The sequence below is a fragment of the Aquarana catesbeiana genome, linkage group LG01, assembly GCF_042186555.1.
Source record: "Aquarana catesbeiana isolate 2022-GZ linkage group LG01, ASM4218655v1, whole genome shotgun sequence".
Taxonomy (NCBI): Eukaryota; Metazoa; Chordata; class Amphibia; order Anura; family Ranidae; genus Aquarana; species Aquarana catesbeiana.
Genome location: NC_133324.1, coordinates 733,858,604 through 733,886,078, shown reverse-complemented (window position 1 = coordinate 733,886,078; position 27,475 = coordinate 733,858,604). Strand labels below are relative to the sequence as shown.

The following is a 27,475-nucleotide window of genomic DNA, read 5'->3' as shown; positions in this document are numbered from 1 at the left end:
GTGTATATATTTTCTTAAATAAAGAGTACTATATAACATTATTATAAAGAGTGCCTGTTTCATTGTTTGGTACAGGATCCTTCTCCTAAATAATAAAAACGCTTTAAAAAAGTATGAATGTTAAATTTGGGTAAATAATGCTTTCCTGCAACTTTACACTCTGATTTCCATATCCCCAATGAGTGAATCATAGAGATTCATTCCTAGTAATTATAGAGTGTAGTTTCAAATTTTCCATTTGACTAATGATTTCATTCACTCATTACCAAACATTACAAGAGTTACGTGTCTGATTAGGTTTTTTTTTTTTTTAATTTATGAAAATTGGTCAGTTGTTTGAGATTCAGTTCTAATTAAAAAGGTCAGTTTGCTCTGGTCATATTGGCTGGTCTTTAAGGGCACAATAACACAATAATACATTTACTGTGCCACTAGAGGTTGTCTACAGCTACATTTATTGACAAAACGATGAACCAGAAAACACTCCCTAGAAACTGTAAGCACAGAAAGTACATTTAACATTGTCTTGAGAGCATAGTGAAACATTGTGTAATTAGACAACTTACAAGCAATTGTATGCTTTCTTCTTGTGTACATATTTAAATCTAAATTTCTGATCTGCAACATGTAACACATGCAGTACATTAAAGGGCTACATTAAGTTATTTACTGATGTGACAGTGCCTGATATTTCAAGACAATTTGCTGCAAAGCAGAGAGAGAAAGGGAAAAAAAATGAAAAACAAGTTTTCCGCCCACACAGACTACTCAATCAAATGTCATTTAGCTGCACATGGTGACGTCTCTGCTCATTTTCTTGCCACGGTGTAAAATAACATTAGGAAAGACAATATACACAGGAAAAATGTGTTTGTACTTTGCATCGCACCTAAAGCTTTGCAATTATTCAAGGCCTGGATGTATTTAGGTTTTATGGAGCTGTACTATATTTCCCTCCAGATAATCTAATAAGGTATTCATTTATTAAAACTGCAGAATAGACAGTTGACTTATCCATGATTAATTTGACCTGGGCAAGTGGTTTTCTGAAGGGGGCTGGCAGTTGCTCAGGGTATCCCTACTGCGTGTTACATACTAATAATGTTGCAAAATTAGCTGTTGTTTTCTACATTAAAGTACACTTTTTACCCTAAGTTGATCTATTATTGAAAATTACACTTCACATGAATAACCACATATTACATTATTATTTCAATTAAAAAGTACCACTTCCTTGCCATAAATAAAGTACTGTTGCCCAGCTCTAACAAGGGCAACTTAATTTTTACATTTTATATGGCTTAGGTACTGCATTTCCACAATACACATTTAGATACTCCATGTAAACAGTATTCTATTTAAATCACATGGCTAACAACTTCTAAGGTAACCTTCCAAACACATATAGATTCTTTTGTTTTTATTCAGTCAAACCTGACCTGAATAGTACTATACTATACAGACCTCTCTTGTCGTTCTACAAGGTTCTGATGAAGAGGGTTTTCCTCGAAACGCGTCAGAAAATTTTTAGCACATGCCCTTGCATGGGCATGTCTATTTTCTTAACTTAAATGTGTATATTTGTAACCTGGTTTTATGAACACGTAGATACTTTTTGTATGGATTCATCCCTCCTTTTTTATGAATAAACTGCAACATCTTGATCAATGCATCAGATCACGCGCCTTCCATCACTCCCTTACTCTTGGCTTACTTCGGACCACCCCTGGTCAGTTTAGGCAGCGGGACTCGCATGATCATCTTTTAATCTAGCTTTTCCTTTGAAAGTACTACCATTTAATATCAACAATGCCTTCACGAGCGCAGGAGAAAATTCTTTCTTTGTCTATATTAACCTGAATAGTAGCCTTGCACTGAGCAAAAGGAGCTGTAAGGCAACAGCTGGAGGGGCGAGGTTGCCTACCCCTGCTCTAGGCCCTCATATTTAACCCACTTCATAGGTTATAGAATGCTCTGCTCTGTGTGGCTTTCTAAAAGTTAAACATATTTTTTTACAAGAGTTTAGTGAGAGATGTTCACGAGCAGCATGTTTTTTATATTATGGAGTGGGTCATACTGGAGTATATGATATTGCAATGCTGGACATGGCAAAAGAGCCATTTTACATTTGCACCTAGACCCAGAAAAACCTGTAGCCAAATCAGAACCAGAATCATAGTTATGTTACGTGGTCCTTTGTCAATGGCATACCACTAGAACAATAATGCCAAGGTCATACCACTAGAACAACAACTAGAACACAAGCCAGTGATGTGCCACATTATAGAAATTAGATCAGTGTAATGTTACTAGGTACAGAGAGGTGCTATATTGAGAGATCCAGAAATAATAACCCTGATTTACTAAAAGAGTACAGCATGTTCACTTTGCAATGGGAAATTTTACTTTGCAAATACATTTTTAGCAGCTTAGTGAATGTAGTGAAAACCCTCTTTGCAAAAAATTCCAAATCACGTGTCAATCACCAAGTAACCAGAGCCAGTGAAGCCATTTCAATGGGGACAGTCTTACCTTTCATGATTACAGAGTGCTGCTACCACTTATGTTAAAAGACCTAGCAAAATATGTTCACAAATTGGCTAATGGATGAACAAATTGGCCAAACCATCCCAAACTTATCTCTCATCTTGTGGTCCAATATTGTCATGGACATATTTGGTCAATGATATCACGCACCAACCCCAGGCCTGTTTGTTCACATACAGAAGCTGGTTAGGGATCTGTCATTTGTGAAGAGAGAAGTGGTGGGAGAACATCAGCAGCGGCGAGTCATAAAAAGACCCTTTCATATAACCAATTCACTCAAATCAATGCAATTTTTAAAGTTTGATGCTTCAAACACAAATGTAAAATGTTTAAGTACACAAAAAAAAAAAAATCAGCAAAGTGTTAATGGGAGGCTAAAATGTTTATTTATTTATTTTGTTATTTACACATAACAATAATTCATGAACGAACATTATAAAAGTAACTTTCATTGAAAAATTAATGCAGAGCAGGACCTGAGATGTCAAACTGATGTTTCAGTCCTGCATATTACACAGGGAAAACAGAACACGATCCTCTCTGTGTCATTATTAAAGCTCCTTGCAGTTGGGGGGTGTGTTCTGTTTACCAGGCGCACAGAAAGCTCCTGATATCGAGCAGGCAACTGTCACACTGACAGTGGAACAGAATGTAGTAGTTACCTAGCTAGTTGCATAGTTGACAGCTCAGTCCTGCACAGTGCAGAGCGCTGCAGAGACCGGAGAGGCCTCCTGTCAGAAGCGTGTAGTGCTCCTGATTCTTCACATCTGCTGCTCTCATTCCAGCATCCTGGTTTTGGTTGTTATACTTGCTCTCCGCCTGTGCACCTGCAAGGTGATTGATGCGGTCAGTCTCTAGGTGGAGACCAAATGTGATTTAAGCCAGCTAAGTGTGCAGTCTCATACTTGTGATAATGCGCTTGTAAGATGTGTTCCAAGCTCTGTTTGTCTGCCCCGCTCTGCTATTTTGATTCCCTCATTGATGACCTTGGGTCAGATATTGACTGCTCTCTGAACTCTGCCTGCCTTTTGACTATGGATTTGACCCTAAATATTCTGAACCTTACCTTGTACCTGGACTGTCATTGAACCACTTTGCCTGTCTGACAACTGTAAATACCTTTTTGCTTTGCTCATTTGCGCCTGCCCTGGCATGGTGGCAAAGCACTATACCATTGTGTATAAGCCCCGGGGCAACCGAGTGCTGGTAGGCTTGCTTGCCTTATAGGATACGTGGCTGCTGTAGGTGAATAACACAGAAGCTAGCTATAGTGCCTGACCACCGCGTTGGGGTTAAGGGTGACGCCTCCTCCCCAGCTGCATACCCCTCATCCATCCCCCACCAGTATACCCTCAAGGGTACCTCTTCCTGCCTCAGCCCAGCCCTGAGAACCACTATGAAGTGGCAAAGAGCAATCCTTTATAGCAGGGAGTTGAAGAAGAGGACACTATAGAGTAGGGAGGTGGAGGTGTGAGTGATGTTATGGGGAGAAGAGGTGGAGGGGAACAATGATGCTATGAAAACGGAAGATAGAGGAGATGAGTATACTCACAAATCTAGACACACCCAGATCATTAATAGGACAAGCTCTTAGAGGCCCTTCAAGCATGTGGGGGTCCTGGTAAAATACGCATTTTTAAACTGCTTATTTATGGCACCGGACACATCCATCTATACAGCACTTGTGAGCAAAATTCACCGCTACTGATAATGTTTTTAAAATAGTGCATGTTATATGTAAATATATATGTACTGCAGTCATATTTACTAACTACTTATGTAGGTTTTACTTCCTGCTTGTCCACATTGCACAGTGACTGCGTTTCAGTATTCCTCTCTTTCAGCGTAGGTTTATCAACAACTCAGATCTGATTAAAGTGGTTGTACACCCTGTACAACCACTTTTACCTACAGGTAAGCCTATATTAAGGCTTACCTCTAGGTGCTGGAAATATCTCCTAAACCGTGGAGGGTATTTACAATAAAGCCATGCTCCGATGTCTACAGCGCATGCGCACTTTATAAAGGGCAGATCATGCTGTTTCTAAAGGGGGTCATTTCATGACTGGCGGCTCCTGCGCGAATGCACGGGAGTGATGTCACGTGACTTTGGCCAGTCACAAAGCCGGAGTTCACAGCCCCGGAAGGAAAAGGGGTGAAGATAGATGCTCCCTGCTAGTGGGGACAGCGGTGACATTGCAGGCTTTGTTTTCAGGTAAGTGACGCATAATGGGCTACTATGCAGTGCATAGTAGCCCATTATGCTTTACCTTTGCAGGGAAATAAAGAGGAAGTAAAACCCATCAGGGTTTACTTCCTCTTTGAAGACTCTGTGAGACTCTTTATGATTTACGGGGATCATTTCAACCATTCATGAAGTAAATATTCCTTTGCTATAAATCTGAATTAGATGTAGAAACTCTTGAGTGCCTGTACATACCTTTTGATCTTTATGGATGTTCTAAAAGACCTCCTACAAATCCCTGTTGATTTTTTAACTTAAGGGGTAACCTCAGTGTCCAAGTAAGGATTTATGGTGGTTCAGAGGGTGTGAGCAAGAACTCAACTTTCTATGCAAATGTTCTCATTTTCATAATAGTGTGTCCCCAGGTTTTGGGGGCTCCCAGGCTCCTTCTAAAGATAATAAAAAGGTGAATTTGGCAACCTGTGGGTACCTGAAAAAAAAGAAAAAAATGAAACAGCTAGCAAGAAAAAAATTAAAGCCCGTCAGTAGCTAATTTCAGGTAAATGTTTTTTTTTTTAATTACTGTACAGTGTGTACTCATTGAAAATACGCTATAGTTTCTCTGTATCATATACTGTTATGGGTATTTATATGAATGGACTGCTTTTAGATTTAAATCTAATTAACATTTAATATTGAATTAACTGATTGTTAACAAATATTTATTGGAGAGTATCAACCTAAAGTTGGCAGACAGAAATGTAAAGCTATATTCATGGTAAATTCATTCTTTTAGCTAAATGGAAGATTCTTATTTTAAAGGGTTGTCACAAGTTAGTCATGTATTCTATAAAGGGAAGGGATGTGGTCATCTGATTTGTCAGAGTTGAGGAAAAAAAGAATTAGTCAAGTGAATCAATTTCCACTGACGGTTTACCATTTCACAAAAGTAGAAAAATCTGTTTATTTTTTACAAATTTGTTTAAAACTGAAACCAAGTATGTAAAAGTTTAGTTTTGACAGTTTAGTGTACTTTTGTCCCTACCAGATGAAAGACCCTGCACTTAGATGGCACTTGTCTGTTTCCTCTTTTATTGTTTGGACTAGCACTGAGCCTCTTACTTTGCAGAAACAGCATTTTGTTTTCTCACCTTGAAGAAATACAAATGCTCCAGTAGTGCAAATTAAAAAAAGTTTGATGTAAAGCTAATATCAATTCGATCTCTGTATTATTTTTTTTTCCTGCAAGAATCCTGCATTGGTGCTGAAATAGGACTTTGATGGTTCTAAAGTATATTGAAAAAAAGTTAACCTTCTGTTGCTAATCACTGTATGCAATAAAGCCTCCCCCTAGTTCAACAGGAATAAGTAATTTCAGCAGGTACAGATACAGTTATACTGTACACTCCATACTGGTAATTAAAGTGTTTGCTATCCTAAAAAAAAAAAAAAAAAAAAAAAGCATGTTATACAGCACAGTGCTTGTGCTGTATAATTTGGCCACCTGTATCACCTGAAATACCTGGCTGATCCTGCCTGCTTCTGACTCCCCCCCCCCGCTGAGCCCTGAAACAAGTGCTCAGTTTACGTGCCTCTGTCATCGCAGCCCTGCTCTCTGCTCTCCCTGTCCTCTCCCCCCTCCCCTCCTTACCTGTCAGCTAGTGACAGTGCCCTCCACCCCTGCGCCTAAAATAACATTTACATTTTTATACAATGCTCTGTTTCCTAATGCTGTGTGCCCCTGTGTATATGCTTTATTAAAAAAATGCCATCTATACCTGATTTCAGAGCATTGCTCGGCGCTCACGTGACCGGCCGCCTATCTCCTCCTGACTGACGTCAGTGGGGGTTTCTCGGCCCCTCCTGCTGCAGCTGTCAGGTGGAGAGAGACGGCCGGTCACGGGAGCGATGAGTGGTGCTCTGAAATCAGGTATAGGCGGCATTTTTTTGTAATAAAGCATACACACAGGGGAACACCGCATTAGGAAACAGAGAGGTTTATATAAAAAGGATATAGTGGCTTAACAACCACTTTAAGGTAGTCAAAGAGATTAGATGGTGAGTTGATTCCAGATGGATTGATCAACAGTTGTTTGAATTTTGTAATCAAAGATGATTTATATTGAGTTTCAATTGAAAATACTACAATAAAACAACAACAAAGTCAATGAACACAGTTAAAAGACATTAAAGTGTTCTATGGTATGCCAAAACTATCAAAGTATGGGTGTGCAGAAAAGACATTGTGTACAAAATTTAGGAAGGGGCTTGATGATCCCTCTATTTCAATAAAATACTGTGGTGATTTCCCTCAAAAATGGAGGAACATATTGACACTGCCAAATTGTATGAAATAAATAGGCAATCTTCTGGCAATCTTGAAAGCATAAATAAGCATAGTTTAATTCCCCATTTGTTAATATCTGCAAAGAATAGCGTTTCTTTACATTGGAAGTCATTGTTAGCCCCACCCATTATTTTCTGCTTTAATTAGATAGATCATATGATGTGGGATCTTTGGAGATCATTTATGGAGAGGATTACTATAAATTACTTTAGATTATCTATAGATTACTACAGATTTGTAGTCCCTTGAGTTAATGATTTAATGAACCATCATATATTTGCATGGAGATATTACTATTATCTTATAGATGTCATCTGGGTTTAGGGGAATAGGGACTCCCCCTACCTCCCTTATTTCCTCTATCTTTCTCTTTCTTATTAGTCTTAATTTTCTTTGCGTATATATTATTATATCATACCTTGGCTGATGTTTGTGCTTGCTATCTATTTGTCATTTTAAAGTATAACTAAAGGCAAAACTTTTTCTTTAGTTTTGGACAGAGTGGAGAAGGATTAGAATGCTTGTCAGTTTGTATTGCTGTCTGTGCCCCCGTTAAGGAGATTCACCCTTTCTATTTTTCCTGTTTATCATTATCATTGAAAGTGAACGTATAAGAAAATCCCAAATTTTGGGTTGTCCCCGGAAAAGAGGGTAAATCTTCCAATGGAAACACTAGTTCTGGTGACCTCCAAGAAATTCCCCTAATTTGCAGGCCATTTGGCGAGGGACAGGAAGTGAAGGGAAATCTCTGCAGTGGGACAATGTGAGTCAAAACAAAAGCTGACAGGGGTTATAACCCTCCCTTACTCTATTCAGAATGAAAAAAAAAAAGTTTTGTCTATAGTTCCACTTTAAGTAGCAAAACTATAATATTTGAATTTAGATGGGAATAGAGATTGAATTGTTTTTGGTGACCCTCTAGTTTTGGATTTTTATTTTCTTGTTCTTCTAATATAAATTAATTGAATAAAAAAGAACGTAAACTAAAAGGAATATGAACAATTAAAGCTTTCTTCATAGCAGAGGGAAGGCTACAAGTTTCAATTGCCTCAATGAAGGATCCAATAGGGGCGAGGCTAAAAGATCTGTGTATACCATTCAATCATGAAGCCATCTGGATCAGAGGCCTTCTGGGATGGAAGTTGCAAGATTGGGCAAGAGGCTTCCATAACAGTGATGGAGGCATTTTGTAACATTGCTCAGGGGAGAAGGAGTTCAAGGGTATCTATGAAAGATAAGCTTGAGGGGTCAGAGTCTGAGTATTAGAGTGTGGAACAGTTATTAGAGCTATATGGAGTCGGCATTACCCAACAGGTAATGTCCAGGGGAAATGGAAAGACAGCTGATTGTATTGTGTTTTTTTGTGTGTAAGTGGGAAATGAAAAGTCAGATTATTGTGTTGTTTTTCTGACAATCTCTTTTCTTCTTCCCAGCAAATTGAAAGAACAGAGGGAGCTGGGGTTTCTGCTTAGTGCATAGAAATCCATGTTTGGGTTTGATTGTATATGAGCACATACTGTACACGCTGAAGAAAAGGTTACACTACAGTCAATTATGCCAGCATGCTGGGTCACCATTTCTATGGATGTATGTTGACTGACCAATGTTATAGAACATTTGCTTTGATTTTAGCATAGGCTCAAATAATAATTTTTTTTTTTAGAAATATTGTATGTGAAAGAGCAATAACTTATGTTGTGAATAGTGTATGATTTTAGAATGATCAGATGTTGTTCTTGATCTTATACACTTGCAGCAGGAGTGGAGATCGGAAACTGGAAAATCATTGCAAACTATAACTCCCCTCTTTTGTGTACTTTATTGTTTTGCATTTAGAATGTTGCTATTGGGTTTCTTGAATATCGACTTTTGTTGATTGTTGAACTATCTGATATTTTAACCTATTTATCTTTCCATTATGTTTTGAAATTAGCTTAGTCTTAAATAAAAACCCTTCCATGATGTATGCATTTATGAGTGTGGCTGTGTAGGGATGTGTAGTCTGTGGTGTTAATAGACTGTATAGACTGTACTGTATTGTAGCTGTGACAGACAGCATAGTGACATCAGTATGAATTAAAGTGAAAAAAACTGAAACAATTACATCCACTCCCAGGTGCAAAACATCACCAATAACATACTCATGGTACTTCCTGTCATCTCTTCTTGTGTTGACTGAGGAGCGAATCCCGATATTGCTCTCAATCACAGTGCACAAAGAAGGGAGCAAAATTTCTCACAGACTTATAACTTTGAGGATCCCACTGCAACTTGTCTCTTTGCTGTGCAGACTGAGCCCCCATCTAAGTTCTATCCTGGTGCTAATAATGTGGTGTTTTTCAGTCCAGTTGCCGTAAACCTCAACATTTTAGCATAGATTTAAGTAGACTTTTATAACAGTCCACATTAAAAGTGATCATTATTAAACTTTTGCTGTTAGTAAGGAGCTCTAGCATAACTCCACTTCTGTGTTAAGGACACTTCAATGATTTACTGCTTAACAGTTGTTGAGATATACACACAAAGAGTGTATTGTTTTCAATTATTTGGCTGACTTATAGACTTACATTGTAAAAAGTAGTGGTAGAGTACAACCATTGTGGTGAACTGAAAAGCAGATAGCAGTACCAGGCCATGTTAAAACTAATTATGACTGCTGCCGTCTATATATTTAACTGTATACTTTACATTGAAGGATTGAATAAGAGTATTAAACATTGATGCAATTATTAAAAATCTTTTAAATAAAAACATTGGCTGTGAACTACTATGTTCTTGTACTAGTGACAATAAATCTGTGATTTGCCCATAGAGGGCAAAACATCACATGCTCACCTTAATGCAGACTTACCAAGAAGCATGCTAGTATACTAACCTTCTACCAATACAAGCCACAGGGAGTGAAAGAATAAAACATTTAAATTACAAGTCTCCAGAGTTGTAATAGACACAGGGCTATTGACTCCTTGTGCCAGTGATGATTGGTCTAGTGCTTTGACATTTGGGTGATTTACATGCTCCTCAGTTCAAGTAAGTACCATGTATTGTCTTTGGCTCTTGGCACTGAATGAAGATAAATTGAATGGGCAAAACAATGATTTGCTTAAGGGAACCTTGATGCTTCGATGTCATTGGAAGGTTAAACTATAATTGCTGTATAATAGGTGAACAGCAGTATAAAGAACACACCTGCCATTTTCCTTTTTCACTGTTTTCCTATATCTATGAAAGGTATTCATGATCCTTGTATAATTAACATAAAAGAGAGAATTACTGAGCTGTCTGTATTCTTCCTTGTCAAAGTTTTTTCCTTTATGGATTTGAAAGTATATGCACCCACACCTTGTAAAACAATGCATAAATTAAAAATGAAATGCAAAATATCTGTGTATACATATAGAAAACATTATAAATACTTATTTTTCCTTTTTTTAAGGTGATCACATACCCTCTGTTCTCAGCTACATAAGGAGCTCAGAGAGCTAGGGGAGGAGAAACAGCAGCAGCATTCCCATCTTCTATGTGAATGGTCGGGGGGGGGGGGGAATCGGGCGTGTCAGGACAAGTCTGATCATTGGAAGAGAGCAGACTGGGTCCCAAGCACAGCCAGAAAACTGACCGTGATGTGCTTTCATGCCTAGTCAGTTTTTGATAGAGAAGCAGAGGGACTGGCAGGAACACCAGGTATATCACACAAAGAAAGCAAAACAAATAGAAAATGATATTTTTTTCATACAAGTACATGGTACAACAAGCTTATCAGGAATATAAAATGTTGGGCTTACATATTAACTATTTAGTAGAAGCTGTCTAGCAATCCTACCTTTAGGCTGCATCACATGCCAATTTCTTAATCTTTTTTTTATGGTTCTACCATGTTTAGGAAACTGGTCAGTGCTCATAAAAGTTACTGTGCCAAATATATTGTGTGGGCTATTCACCCACTACATATCACAGCTTGATGCATTTTTAAAATTGGTTACTTATTATGAGGAGAGCTTGAAGCACTGGTTATTAGGCTCCTTCTCTCCAGTTTAAAAATGTTCAGGCCGCATTTAGAGAAAACCGAAAATGACAATACTCTTCTTAAAATTAATCACTTCAGCCCCTGAAGATTTGGCTGATGACCGGGCCATTTTTTGCGATACGGCACTGCGTCGCTTTAACTGACAATTACGCAGTTGTGTGACGTTGTACCCAAACAAAATTTACATCCTTTTTTTCCCCACAAATAGAGCTTTCTTTTGGTGGTATTTGATCACCTCTGCGGTTTTAATTTTTTCCGCTATAAACAAAAGAAGAGTGACAATTTTGAAAAAACACAATATCTTTTACTTTTTGCTATAATAAATATCCCACATTTTTTTTCATAAAAACATTTTTTTCCTCAGTTTAGGCCGATATGTATTCTTCTACATATTTTTGGTAAAAAAAATCACAATAAGCGTAAATTGATTGGTTTGCGCAAAAGTTATAGCGTCTACAAAATAGGAAATAGATTTATGGCATTTTTATAATTTATTTTTTTACTAGTAATGGCGGTGTTCTGCAATTTTTATCGGGACTACGATATTGCGGCAGACAAATTGGACACTTTTGACACATTTTTGAGACCATTCACAATTATACAGCGATCAGTGCTATAAAAATGCACTGATTACGGTATAAATGTCACTGGCAGGGAAGGGGTTAACACTAGGGGGCGATCAAGGGGTTAACTGTGTTCTAACTGAAGGGGGGAGGGAACTTACTAGGGGAGATGACAGGTCTCTGTTCATACGTCGTATGAACACGATCTGTCTCTTTTCCCCTGAAAGAACCGGGATCTGTGTGTTTACACACACAGATCCCGGTTCCTGCTCTTTCACGAGCAATTGTGGGTGCCTGGCGGTCATCGTGCCTGCCGGGCATTCGCATCAGCTCCGGCGGCGAGCTGCGGGCGTGCACTCGCCCCCTAGTGGCCACAATGGTAAGCGACGTAGTGTAATGTCTATTTGCCCAGCTGAGCCAACCTGCCGCAGTAAAACTGCGGCAATTGGTCAGCAAGTGGTTAAACTAAAATGACATTATTTTTCTTAGAGTTATACATCCCATGAATTAAAAGAGTCTAACCAGAGATTGTGCTTGGTAATGTTAAATTAGCTAGTCATACCTGAATCACTCCCTTGATTTGTGTTAAATCAAATAGGATAGACATAGAAATACTTTGCATGATTTGCTACCATTTGCAGTAGAACGCACAAGAAAATCAAGTAAAAAGGACCCTTTGTTTTAACCACTAATAGTGTATGTAAACCCTAACAATTAACTTTCTTATTTGCTCTCTTTGATCTGTTAAATATACAATTCAAAGTGTTTTGTTATATTTGTTCAATAAATGCAGAAAAATATCCCCGTTGATCTTTCCAAAATTCCACGGGACTGATCTCCCTGTGCGCTACAAAACACCTCTCCCCCTTGCTATGGTGAGGAGAAGTTGTTCTGTAGTCTGAAAATGTTTCCTGTCCTCTGGTGACAATGCCTCTCCTCCATAGATACAAAATTGCGAGTGAGAGTAACAGTGGTGTAGTGCAGGAGGTGCAGTCCACACTGGGTGTGGACGAGTGCTGCAGCCGCACCACCCTCAGTGAGTCTGCACCTACTGCTTCAGTGACAGTGGAAGGAAGGAAGTCTCCTTCCCCGCTTCTGCCATCACTCTCCTTCCTTGCTCCGGACTTCCCCGATCCAGCATTTGATGTACATTTATTTATTCATTTAGTGCTGTTATTATATTCTCCTCATTTAATTGAGTTTTTAAAGGAACTGCAGGCAGATCCACATTTAATTTGGTTGTGTATTCATTAAATGTAATTTTAAATAGTATTTCAGTCATTTTTTATATTAGCTTCATGTAATCTACTGCATGACAGACTGGGAGAGTAAGGAATAGCAATTCAAAATGTAACAGAAATTTCAGTTTAAATAAAATACATGCATTTGGGTTGGTTTACTAACTGAGTAGAGCATGTTTAAAATGAAAGCAAAGAATATGCTATCAAGTGCAAGGTAATATTATTGCTTGTACCTGATTGGGTGATTGAATTCAGCGACATTTCACCTCATTCAGTAAGCTAAGAGAAAATTCACTTTACAAAGTAAAAATAACATGGTCACAAAGTGATTTTTCACTAATGGCCAGGAAAAAAATCCTGCGTTTTAGGGTTTATGTAAACTTGAACTACTTTGACCACCGGCCGTGGTAAAACGCAAAATGCAAGAATGAGGTTAGGGGAGGTTGAACCTCCTCTAACCTCAGCAGCTACTAAACAATCCTAAAAGCCTATGTGTACATTGACACATAGTCTTTTATGGAGTTAAGTTTAGGAGCTTTGGCAAAAAAACACCAAAAGCTCCTAAACTCAAGTTTAGGAGTTGCTAGTGTACATGAAGCCTAAAAAGGTTCTTTGAACATTGGTATTCTTTGCAAAGTGAATTTTCACTTAGCTTCTCCATATTTTCTAAGCTAGATGATAAGTAAGAAAACATTTGTCCTCTGACAGCATGCTACAGAGAAGGGCCCCTGCTTTCTGTGTGGAAGCAGTGATTTTTGTGCAGAGGTCCAGCCTGCTCCTCTGCTGACTCAGAGCCAAAGCTCTCCAATCAGCCGGGAGCATGAACATTGTTGATTACAGAGATATGGATTTTGGGGGGGGGGGGGGGTGTCAACTCTTTGCAGACTACTGTTTTCACAGTAGTATGCTGGCAGAGGACAGGCTATCTTTATCCTTCTCAGGATGGCTTTTTCAGGACTTCCTGTTATAGGATGACAATTGTCTTCTAGTTGTTCTCCTATGTTGTCACCCAGTCATATGCACCTTTTGATGGACATTCTGTAAGACTGTGGTGGCACACCTTGTACATGGGCCGACACTGTCAGTAAGCTGGCCCAGAGCAATTAAGTACAGATGTGCAGCACTTAGATGCAAAGAGGATGAAAACAAAGGGTAAAAGAGCATTCTGTGGATTTTTATGATATGCAGTGCTTTAGCAAACTAGATGTCATCCAGAGAGGGTTTAGTTCCCTGACAGTATTCCCGAGTGTAGCTCGGGCTTAAATTTCAGCACCATTAGCGGTAACCCCGAGCCACACTCGGGATTACATCTCAGGATTCTGGTGCGGTATACTTACCTTGTCCCCAGGATCCTGCAATGTCTCCCCGCTGTGTTTGTGGGCTGTGTCCTCCTCCGAAGCCTCTCTGTGCCGGGCTCCTTTCCCTGCGAGCGCCGCGACACACGGGGGCGGAGCCTGGCGGCAAATTCAAAAAAATTTAAAAATCATAACACATACAGTAAACTGTAATCTTACAGATTACATTACTGTATGAAATTATTTCACATCCCTTTTGTCCCCAATGCTTTGTCCAGTGCCTTGCATGCAGTTTTATATTATATATACTGTTCTTTCTGCCTGGAAACTTGGGATTGTCCATAGCAACCAAAAAGTGTCCCTTTACGTCAGAAGTGGCTTTAGACCAGCTAGAAAACAGCGATAGTAAATTAGAACACTTGCAGAATTGAGCGATAGTGAATCGTGGGGAAATGTATTTTATTATTATTATATTATTATTTTTTAAAATTATTTATATTTATTTATTATATTATAATTTATGATTTTGTGTTTCAAACTTCATCATACCCGGGATATCTACTAGACTCTTGGTGGACAGATCTAAGTGTGTTATTGCTAAGAATTACAGGCCTACAATATAAAACGCCAAATTTCTATGCAAAATAATTGTACCACTTTGAGACGCAAAAATCTGAAATAATCATACCGCCAGGGAGGTTAAGCCAGTGAAACTCTGCTATTTTATATACTGTAGCACAATGCTGCCAAACAGCTGGAGGCGGATAGCACTGTCAAATTGCAGCCTAGAGCGGGCTCCTGACCAGTCTGTACTGTATTAAATACAGTGTAGAAAAGTGACGTCAGTGTCTGAATTTCCTCTCTGGAAGGCATGCATGGCTTATTAGATTGGCAGAGATTGTTCACATACATACTGTATATTTTTGTACTGAGTATTTAGCTGTTTGCTTACAGTTCAATTTAAGAAATTTGGCAAATATATGTAGATGTCAGTATAATGTGTTTTAGTACAGCTTTGTTATATGTATAATATTAACTTTACTTTGCAAAAATAGACATGTTTTTTTGTAATGGTCAAAGTAAAATTTACATTAGCAACAGGTTTTACCAAAATGTTCACCCCCTGCTTCTGTAATTGCCTTACTTCCTTTCTTGCAATACTCTGAGGAAATCTTAAGGTCCAATTACATGCAGCCTTTTGGATGGAATATTACATCCTATTTTTCCCCAATACATTACACTGTAATGAAAATATGGCTGTGATTTACTGTTTTATCTTAAAGCGGTTTTAACTCAAAACTAACAAATTTAAGCCAAATGTCAGCTCACATTTTATAAGCAGTTATTGCAACAGTTTTAAAGGTTTTACATAAATAAATAAAACTGATTATTGTAAGAGCCCCCCCATCAGTGGTAAATTGATTTTCTCATCCCTCTAACTGCTACATCTGCAAGAGAGAATGTTCTTTTGAAAAACAACAGACTTACTGGCCAGATCACCAGCTAAGTGGTTAGCACTTCCACCTAACAACACTAAGGTTGTTGGGTCGAAGCCTAACCATGGCACTACCTGTCTGGAGTTTGCATGTTCTCCCTGTGCCTGCATGGATTTCCTACCACACTCCAACACATGCTGGTAGGTTCATTGGCTCCTGTCTAAATTGGTCCTAGTATGTGTATGTATGAATGTGGGTTAGGGACCTTAGATTGTAAGCTTCTTGTGGACAGAAACTGATGTGAATGTATAATATATATGTAAAGCATTGTGTAAATTGACAGCGCTACGTATATAAGTACCTGAAATAAATAAAAAATAAAATGAACAAAAGCCTAAAAAAAAAAAAAAAAAAAAACACGAATGTAGCAAACACATTTAAGAATTGGTAAGCTGCAATATAATTAATGTTTTCTTTTGGGTTTAATACCACTTTAATATTATGCAAAGGAATAATTAAATAATAGGGTTGGAAGCCTGATCCCCAGTCAGGCTACCCAAAAAATAGGGGTATATTGGACTATTACGGTACAGTAATTGTGGGTAGCAATATAAAGCATATAACAGCAAGAGTAAAAGTTAAAATTCATTTAATTGATGCAGAGAACAAAAACAGTAGTAATGCGATAAAACATAGTAAAAGTACAGGTGTAACACCAATGGGTTGATTAGTATACAGTACAACACAAGATCTCAGATATTATATTCCTCAACTAGTTTCGCGGACATAAGCCGCTTCGTCAGGAGGGAATCTGAAGATGGTTTATTCTGACTCAACAGTCTGAACCTAGCAAATAGAAGACATACAATGAGGTTTACCAACATAAATGGTTAATACAAATTATGTTCCAGCATCAAAATTAACAAAGGGGTAATAAAAAATTGCGGGGGAAAAAGGGAATCTGCTTACCCATGTCCCAACAGACCCCAGGCGCAAGGCCCCATCACCAGAGGATGATCTCCCACGGCGACCTGGGGGAGCTAACGAGATGACGGGGATAGTAAGAATAAAATGTATATTATGCAAAAGTAAGGTAACCTAATTGACCACACGCAGGAAGTGAAGCATATAATAATAAAGGTAATAATAGTGATGATGAAGAGAGAATGATTAGTGAATGGTGTGAAAGGTGAAATTTAATTACGTTGCAGTGTGCAAAGAATAAGAAGGGATACATAGGGTAAACAACGAAGATGGGAACAATAGGCATATATAGTGTTATATGATGTAGAAGTTAAGAGGTGATGTGTGAAGGAAATTGGACAAGGGAGAGGAAGAGAAGGGAAAATTGGGATGGGGCAGGGGATGGTGGGGAATGGAGGGAGAAAGGTGAAGGGAATGGAGAGGGAAAACCGGGGGGAGGGGGGGGAGGGGGGGAGAAGTAGGGGAAGGGAAGAAGGAATCGGGGAAAGGAAGGGGGGGGAAACAAGGGAGGGGAAGGAAAGGAGGTGACAGTGTGGTGCTGTGAAGTGAAAGGGGGCATGAGGGTACCTGATACTGGTATGGGCATAGAAAGGTTCCCAGGGGAGGCACCCTGCCAGGGGCTGATGCCACAGTAAGGTAGATGGGAGGATACTAAGGACTGCAAACGACGGGTGAACACATAACAAAGCATGTTCATCCCAGCCTAGAGCATCTAAGAGGGAAAAAACACTGTATTAGATATAACCAATTCTAGTGCCCAGGGGTACGGGACTTAAGTATAAAGATAAAATAGGTAATCACCTCAAACTTACGATAGGCTGGCTAGGGTATAGAGACCTGGGAACCAAGGACCGGACTGTCAAACAAACAGGCAGAGCCTGTTATTTGTAGCTCCCGACCCTGCGACGATGTGTCACGCGTCGGTAGGGCGCCGGCGCATGGCGTCACAGGGTCAGAGGTCCCACACAGCGCGCACGCGAGGAGGTCGTGCGTGCACGCATGCGCACCGGCCCTACGGCCACGGGAACAAAGTCCCTGCCAGGGCCAGTGCAAGAGGAGGGGGCGGTCCCGTTTCCGAGACCGATCCCCCCACCAGGGATCTCACCAGGCCGCCGCAGGAAAGCACCGGTGGAGGGGCCCGCGCCGGCGCCTAGGTTGGGACCGGAGGAAGGGGAAGCAGAGGGTCCCAATGTAACAAAATAATAAAACGATGCAAAGGAACTTTCAGGGTAATTTGAAAAACTGTTTTATTCCAGGTATTTATATGGCGCTGAAAATTTACACAGCACTTTTTTTTTTATAAATCTGTTTAATTTATACAGCACTTTACATATTATACAGTCACATCAGTGCCCCCTGGTAACTTAAAATTTAAGGTTCCTACCTCACATTTATACATTCATATACTATTACAGTTTAGATAGGAGCTACCTGACCTACCAGAGTATGTCTTTGGAGTGTGGAAGGAATCACGGGCAAACAGAGCATCCTAACTCAGGTGCAGGTGGTGTCCTGGATGGGATTTGTACTGTGGACCTTAGTGCTGCAAGGCATGAGTGTTAACCACTAAACCACTGTGCTGCCCAATTAAGTGTTTTAACCACTTACGGACCGCCCGCCGCCGTTATACGGCGGCTGTTTGAAGGAGGATATCGTTGTTATGGCAGCTAGCTGCCATTTCCCTGGTATCCCCGTCTTCAGTGGGCAGTCCTCTACAAGATAAAAGTGGTCTCAGCAGCGGATTTGCTGCAAGGTCATTTTTATCGGTGGCGGGAGAGGCCCCCCCCCCGCCGCTTACCGGAGCCGTCGGCAGCGACGGAGGAGACGCGTCCTGTCAGTAGCTGGGTATGGAAACGAGTGAGGAGAACAATTGCTGGGCGGAAGCGACGTCAAAACTTCGCATCCGCCCACAGATCTTAAAGGGCCATTTTTTTTAAATAATCTTTTTTACAATTTTTTACAATTTTTTTAAAAAAAATTTTATTGCATTTTTGGGGTCTTTTTGACCCCAGATCTCATATTTAAGAGGTCCTGTCATGCTTTTTTCTATTACAAGGGATGTTTACATCCCTTGTAATAGGAATAAATAAATGTATATGTAAAGCGCTGCATAAATTGATGATGCTATATAAGTACCTGAAATAAAATAAATAAAATAATAAAGTGACATTTAAAAAAAAAAACAGTGTAAAAATAAAAGGTAAAATAAATAATAATAAAAAATGTTTTTTTAAATGCGCCTCGTCCCGACGAGCTCGCGTGCAGAAGCGAATGCATACGTGAGTAGCTCCCGCATGTGAGGTATCGCTGCGATCGGTAGAGTGAGAGTAATAATTCTAGCCCTAGACCTCCTCTGTAACTTAAAACATGCAACCTGTAGAATTTTTTAAACGTCACCTATGGAGATTTTTAAGGCTCCATGCACACTGGAGCTGATAAACTGCAGTTTATTGGCGTTTGGGCGTTTTTTTTAAAAGCCCATAAACTCCACTTTATGTTAGCCTATGTGTCCATACACACATGGACGTTTTTTAGCTTTAATGAGCAGTGGAGTTTATGGGCTTTTTTCTGAACGCCAGAAATTTGCGTTCAAAGTGCCGCTTTTCACCGCTAATAAAAGCCAACCGACCGATAAACGCTCATAAACGCGCGTTAATTATCTTTCGGCATTCTATTTTTTCAATGCATTGTGGGAGTTTGGAATGCCATGTGGGATTTTTGGAGTGTCCTCTGTGTATTTTTATTAAAAACGCCCATAAACGCTAACACTAATAAACGCTCCTAAACGCTAGTACAAAACGCTGTTAAAAGCAAGTTTTTCAACCAGCGGTTTCTGCCAGCAATCTGGCGTCCAGAAAAAGCTTTTTTGAGCTTCAGTGTGCATGGAGGCTTAGGGTAAAAGTTTGTCGCCATTCCGCGAGCGGGCGCAATTTTGAAGCGTGACATGTTGGGTATCAATTTATAATACCCAAAAAATATTTTAGAAAAAAAGTGTGCTAACTTTACTGTTGTCTTATTTTTTAATTCAAAAAAGTGTATTTTTTCCAAAAAAAAGTGCGCTTGTAAGACCGCTGCGCAAATACGGTATGACAGAAAGTATTGCAATGACCGCATTTTATTCTCTAGGGTGTTAGAAAAAAATGTATAATGTTTGGGGGTTCTAAGTAATTTTCTAGCAAAAAAACCTGTTTTTAACTTGTGAAGAACAAATCTCAGAAAGAGGCTCGGTCCTTAAGTGGATAAATAAACCATTCACAGAAGTGTGCTTCAAGTTCAACAATGTCTGTTAATATGTGGTCAGTAGTTACTGATAGTGTCACAGAGAGTCAGTGAATACATTTTTTAAATGTTTTATTTAAGGTAAGATGACCCCTTATTATTTTAAACCTTGTTGTACATGGCATTGTTATTAAGGCTAGGTTCACACTAGTGCTGTGCGATTTTGTTCTGATTCCCAATGCAATTTTGAAGTGCAGCTGTAGTGAGATTTTTTTTAATGACTTTTTTAATACGTGTTCTACTATTTTGACTTATCCCTGATGTTGGTCAGCGAAGATAAGTCATTGGTTGTTAAGGAGCCAGCACCTGCCAGCGTCCTAACTACCAGTGACTCATCCTTGATGTCAGCAGTAGGGATGAGTCATCAGTTGTTAAGGAGCCAGCACCCGATGGCGACTCTTACAAAGATGAGACATCCCTGCCGTCAGCGGGGATATTCCCTGCTGATAGTAGAATGTGAACAAAAGAGCCAACATAAAAAGAAAAACATAAATCTGTGCAGGTCCCCTCTCTTCGGGTTTGGTATGGATTTTGAAGGGGACTCCACACCAAAAAAAAAAATGTGTGAAGTCCTCCCCAAATCCATACCAGGCCCTTCAGTCAGCTAAAAAAAAAAAAAGAAAGGTGTAGCACCCCCCCACAACATCGATACCAGACCCTTACCAAAGCATGCAGGCCAGGAAGGTGGGGGGGTTTGAGCGAGTGCCTCCTCCCCTCTGAACCATACACACAGCCTCAACATGGGGGGAACCCCCCTGGCAAAGCACGCCGCCATTACCAGTAAAAACATAAAAAAAAATAAAAGTCCATAAATCTTTCACATAGTTTGTAGATGCGATAACTTTTGCGCAAACCAATCAATATACGCTTATTGCAATTTTTTATTTTACTAAAAATATGTAGAAGAATACATATTGGCCTAAACTGATTAATAAATTAGTTTTTTTATATATTTTTCTGGATATGTATTATAGCAGAAAGTAAAAAATATTGTTTTTTTCAAAATTCTCGGTCTTTTTTCGTTTATAGCGCAAAAAATAAAAACCGCAGAGGTGATCAAATACCACCAAAAGAAAGCTCTATTTGGAGGGGAAAAAAAACCATTGATTTTGTTTGGGTATAAGGTTGCACAACGGCGTAATTGTCAGTTAAAGTGACGCAGTGCCGTATCACAAAAATTGGCTTGGTCAATAAGGGGATAAAACCTTCCGGGGTTGAAGTGGTTAACATCCAAACTCATCCCTGCTGCTGACAAAATCCCTGATTTTGATGCATTTCTGTTAGTCTATGGACTACAAAATCAAGTAGCTCGGGAACCTTTCCCAAAGTCACATCACAACTGTGCTGCATTGATATAAAAGGGCACCATTGGAATCAATGTTATTTACATTGTCATGCGATTCAGTGTGACCCAAGTCGCATCTGAAATTGCATTGGTGTGAACCAGGCCTAAAATACTCGAAGAGATAAAGTGCTTCTGTAGCAGATAAGGATCTTAATGCTCTAATGCCCATTTCATGTGGAAATACAAATGTACTTGTAAAACTAAACCAATTTAATATGTATATCCTGCTTATGTATACAGTGCATCCAGAAAGTATTCACAGCACTTCACTTTTTCCACATTTTATGTTAGTCTTATTCCAAAGTGGATTCAATTCATTATTTTCCTAAAAATTCCACAAATAATACCCCATAATGAGAATGTGAAAAAAAGTTTGTTTGAAATCTTTGCAAATTTATAAAAAATGTAAATAAAAAAATCCCATGTACATAAGTATTCACAGCCTTTCTCAATACTTTTGTTGAGGCACCTTTGGCACCAATTACAGTCTTAAGTATTTTTGAGTATGATGCTACAAGCTTGGCACACCTACTTTTGGGCAGTTTCTCCCATTCTTCTTTGCAGGACCTCTCAAGCTCCATCAGGTTGGATGGGGAGCATCAGTGCACGGCCATTTTCAGATCCCTCCAGAGATGTTCAATTGGGTTCAAGTCTGGGCTCTGGCTGGGCCAGTCAAGGGCATTGACAGAGTTTCCCCCTAGCCACCCCTTTGTTATCTTGGCTATGTGCTTAGGGTCGTTGTACTATTGGAAGATGAACCTTTGCTCCAGTCTGAGGTCCAGAGCGCTTTGGAGCAGGTTTTCATCAAGGATGTCTCTGTACATTGCTGCATTCATCTTTCCCTCAATCCTGACTAGTCACCCAGTTCCTGCCATGGAAAAACATCCCCACTGCATGATATTGGCCAGGTGATGAGCGGTGCCTGGTTTGCTCCAGACATGACGCTTGCCATTCAGGCCAAAGAGTTCAATCTTTGTTTCATCAGACCAGAGAATTTTGTTTCTTATGGTCAGGTGCCATTTGGTCAACGCCAGCTGGGCTGTCAAGTGCTTTTTACTGAGGATTGGTTTCCGTCTGGCCACAATATCATACAGGGCTGATTGGTGGATTGCTGCAGAGATGGTTGTTTTTCTGGAAGGTTCTTCTCTCTCCACAGAGAAACCCCGGAGCTCTGTCAGAGTGACCATCGGGTTCTTGGTCACCTCCCTGACTATGACCTTTCTCCCCGATCGCTCAGTTTGGCCGGGCGGCCTACTGTAGGAAGAGTCCCGGTGGCTCCAAACTTCTTCCATTTACAGATGATGGAGGCCACTGTGCTCATTGGGACTTTCAATGCTGCAGAAATTTTTCTGTAGCCTTCCCCAGATCTGTGTTTTGATACAATCCTGTCTCGGAGGTCTACAGACAACTCCTTGGCTTGGTTTGTGCTCTGACGTGCACTGTTAACTGTGGGACCTTATATAGACAGGTGTGTGCCTTTCCAAATCATGTCCAATCAACTGAATTTACCACAGGTGGACTCCAAGTTGTAGAAACATCTCAAGGATGATCAGTTGAAACAGGATGTACCTGAGCTCAATTTTGAGTGTCATAGCAAAGGCTGTGAATACTTATGTACGTGTGATTTTTTTTTCATTTTTTATTATTAATACATTTGCAAAGATTTCAAACAAACTTCTTTCATGTAGCCTTCATGGAGTATTGTTTGTAGAAGTTTGAGGAAAATAATGAATTTAATCTATTTTGCAATAAGGCTGTAACATAACCAAACATGGAAAAAGTGGAGCGATGTGAATACTTTCCAGGTGCACTGTATATTCTTAGTTACTTAAAAGTGTATCTAAATTCCATCCTTTTTTTTACTTTTTGGGTAGAGTAAAGAATGGTAAAAACCCCTGACGAGTTTTTTGTCTTTTTGCTGTCTGTGTTCTATTCTGAAGATTTACTTTTACTTCTATAGTTGAGACACAAGAAGTGAGAAGAGATCTCTTCAAAGTAAATCATAGCCTCTCTTATTTGTAACCAGAACTATGTTGCTATTGGATAATTTCCCCTCTATTCCTGTTTCAAAATTAAAATTTTAGCTCAATTTCAGTCCTGGTGGTCACTAGGACAAACAGAGAGTAAATCTCCCCATCTAGGGCACGGACAGCAATAAAAGCCTATCAGAGGTTCTAATCCATCCCTACTGTATTCAGAACTAAAAATATATAGATACACTTTAACTGATAGTGGCAGAAGAAAGCATTGCTTTGTTTGAAAGCCTCTTTTAATGTGCACAAACCTATGTAATTTAAGTGATAAAACCAGTGCATGCATGGCGCTACATTATTACATTGCTGTTAGAAAGAACTGATATGTGTGGGTTTTAAATCTATTTTTTGTTTGCCCCTGCATGTCTGCAATTCAGATGTGCTTTATAACTGTTTATTCAGAGTTGGTAGGGAAAAGCAGGGTAATAGAGAAGATTCTACAGTAAATGACATTATTATATGAAATGTAAATTATTCTTCTTTGTTAAATTACAGTCTCTCAAGCATATATATTTCACTGTACACCGCATTGTATCCATCACTGTCTCTATTTTCCTGTACTCTGTCCAAGTTCTTGTTTCGATGTCACTACATTCCCCATTTCTCATCAGTTTTGACTGACTCATCTTTTTTTAATCTTATTAATCTTGAAGTGAGGATTTACAAAGCAGTGCATGCACTTGAGATGTGAAACCACCGAGATAGAAAATAATTGTTGCTTATATATTTCCAGGGCAGCACAGTTATCTCTGTGCAGGAAGGAACGACTGCATTATTGACAAGATTCGGAGGAAGAACTGTCCTGCATGTAGATTACAGAAGTGTCTCCAGGCTGGCATGAATCTTGGTGGTAAGTAACACAAAATGCACATATTCTGCAGAAAAAGATCCTGTGCGTTGCCAGGTGACTGATTGCTTCACTTAGTGCTGTGATGCAATCGTCATATAGGTATGTAAACATGTCTGGAAGCAAAGTACAGAAAATCACCTTTCTATTAGTTCATAGAATAATGTCTGGCTTGTACAACATGTTGACATTGGAAAATAATTAATAATCATAATTTATAGTATGCAAAGTCCACCTCACAGGATGCATAACCTTTTAATAAACAATGGGGTCCATAGGGTAACAAGCAGTAAGACAGCACATTGACTTGGTGGTTGGCACAGCTCCTTTGAAGCACTTGCTAGGGGACCCTTCTAGATGGAGTTTCTGCCTTCTCACTCATGGGTGTATTTTATACACTCCAGTTTCCTGACACAGACAAGTGACATACTTGTATGTTAATCAAAATAACTTTTGATTAATAATGCTTCATAGCTTTTATACACCATAGCATCTTTTCATGTGACAACGCTGAAAAAAAGACACTTTGCTACAATGTAAAGTAGTGAGTGTACAGCTTGTATAACAGTGTAAATTTGCTGTCCCCTCAAAATAACGCAACACACAGCCATTAATGTCTAAACTGCTGGCAGCAAAAGTGCGTACTCCTAAGTGAAAATGTCCAAATTGGACCCAAAGCTCCAATATTTTGTGTGGCCACCATTATTTTCCAGCACTGCCTTAACCCTCTTGGGTATGGAGTTCACCAGAGCTTCCCAGGTTGCCACTGAAGTCCTCTTCCACTCCTCCATGAAGAGCTGGTGGAAGTTAGAGACCTTGCGCTCCTCCACCTTCCGTTTGAGGATGCCCCATAGATGCTCAATAGGGTTTAGGTCTGGAGACTTGCTTGGCCAGTCAATCACCTTTACCCTCAGCTTCTTTAGCAAGGCAGTGGTCGTCTTGGAGGTGTGTTTGGTGCCGTTATCATGTTGGAATACTGCCCCGTAGCCCAGTCTCCGAAGGGAGGGGATCATGCTCTGCTTCAGTATGTCACAGTACATGTTGGCAATTTATGGTTCTCTCAATGAACTGTAGCTCCCCAGTGCCAGCATCACTCATGCAGCCCCAGACTATGACACTCCCACCACCATGTGTGACTGTAGGCAAGACACACTTGTCTTTGTAATCCTCACCTGGTTCCCGCCACACACTCTTGGCACCATCTGAACCAAATAAGTTTATCTTGGTCTCATCAGACCACAGGACATGGTTCTAGTAATCCATGTCCTTAGTTTGCTTGTCTTCAGCAAACTGTTTGTGGGCTTTCTTGTGCATCATCTTTAGAAGAGACTTCCTTCTGGAATGACAGCCATACAGACCAATTTGATACAGGGTGCGCCGTATTGTCTGAGCACTGACAGGCTGACCCCCCACCCCTTCAACCTCTGCAGCAATGCTGGCAGCACTCATACGTCTATTTCCCAAAGACAACCTGTGGATATGACGCTGAACACGTGCACTCAACTTCTTTGGTCGACCGTGGTGAGGCCTGTTCTAAGTGGAACCTGTCTTGTTAAACCGCTATATGGTCTTGGCCACCATGCTGCAGTTCAGTTTCAGGGTTTTGGCAATCTTCTTATAGCCTAGGCCATCTTTATGTAGAGCAACAATTATTTTTTTCAGATCCTCAGAGAGTTCTCTGCCATGAGGTGTCATGTTGAACTTCCAGTGACCAGTATGAGAGAGTGAGAGCAATAACACCAAATTTAACACACCTGCTCCCCATTCACACCTGAGACCTTGTAACACTAACGAGTCACATGACACCGGGCACGGAAAATGGCTAATTGGGTCTAATTTGGACATTTTTACTGTGGGGTGTACTCAATTTTGTTGTCAGCGGTTTAGACATTAATGGCTGTGTGTTGAGTTGTTTTGAAGAGACAACAAATTTACACTGTTATACAAGCTGTACACTCACTACTTTACATTGTAGCAAAGTGTAATTTCTTCAGTGTTGTCACATGAAAAGATATAATAAAATATTGAGAAGAATGTGAGGGGTGTACTCACTTTTGTGAGATACTGTAATTCTGACACTAATTCGCAGTAGGCTTGCTCTGGGCCAGGTCAGAAATGGCAACTTAGTAATTCTCTCACAACAGGTGTACTCTAAAGCAGCGATCAACAAGCTTTTTGGCACCAGGGACCGTTTTCATGGCAACCAATTTTCCCAGGGACTGGGGGGGTTTGATGGATGGGTCAGGGGATGGGATATTCACAGAGTTTGTCCTCAGCCCCCCTTCACACCACAACCCCCCTTTACAGCACAGTCCCCTCTTTATATCAGTGTCTTAAATACCCATTCACATCACAGCCCCCCTTTACATCACAGTGCCCCTTACAGAGCAGCCCCCTTTACTTCAAGTGTGCCCTTTACATTAATGTAACAGGGACTGCTCAGTAAAGGGGGCACTCTAATGTAAAGGAGGGCTGTGATATAAAGGGGACCACACTGTAAAGGGGGCACTGTGATGTAAAGGGGACTGCTCTGTAAAGGGGGGCTGTGATGTAAAGGGGACTGCACTGTAAAGGGGGCACTGTGATATAAAGGGGGCTGCACTGTAAAAATCTCTGCCTCCGCTGCTTACCATGCGTACCTTTGGCAGGGCAGAGGCTGTGCTCAGTCTGTGTGTCCTCTTGCGGTTCCCCGGTCATCAACAGGCTGAGGATCGGCACCAGTCCACAGCCCGGGGGTTGGGGACTCCTGTAATAAAGTGTAGGTAAACCCTAACCATTAACTTCCCTTATTTGTTCCCTTTTGTTAAATGTACAATTGAAAGAGATTTGTTATGTGTGTTCAATAAGTGCACAAAAATATTAATTGATCCTGTCTGAACTCTTGAGGCCAAAGATGATAGGGATAAGGTAGCAAAGAACACTATAGGACTGTAATGTTCAGACAGACCAGGACACTGAGGGCCTGTGGTGCTGAATGGAAACAAATACTTTTGTTTCAAGTGCACATACTCTTTAATCCAATAAATAACATGGCAAAAATGAATGATTATTATGAAACATTGCTATCACACTGTTAACGCCAACATCATCACATCGTAGTGGCGGAACACAGTGACCCAAAATCTGGCTCCTAAACTGTCATGATAAAAATTATTGATTCATATTTAGACTGTTCTGCAGATCAAACTATTACTATGTACCTGAGTGACCCTGTTTATGGAAACAAATTAAACCACTTGTGCATTGACTCTCAGGACCCTGATTAGGTCCCTGAAAATCTAATTTATTCATTTCATAATAAGGTAGAATGACTTGGTGATGAGTAATTCTCGTTTTGTCACATGAC

The 27,475-nt window shown here is 39.9% G+C and overlaps 1 protein-coding gene across 4 annotated transcripts in view; it reads left to right on the top strand.

Annotated features, from left to right (window-relative positions):
• NR3C2 (nuclear receptor subfamily 3 group C member 2) overlaps nucleotides 1-27,475 on the top strand; it is a 532,006-nt gene that overhangs the window by 390,771 nt on the left and 113,760 nt on the right. For all 4 annotated transcript variants that reach the window (XM_073604847.1, XM_073604838.1, XM_073604864.1 and 1 more), the window contains exon 4: nucleotides 24,016-24,132. In XM_073604847.1, coding sequence (XP_073460948.1) covers nucleotides 24,016-24,132 — 117 coding nt within the window. The remainder of the gene's footprint in view (nucleotides 1-24,015; nucleotides 24,133-27,475) is intronic.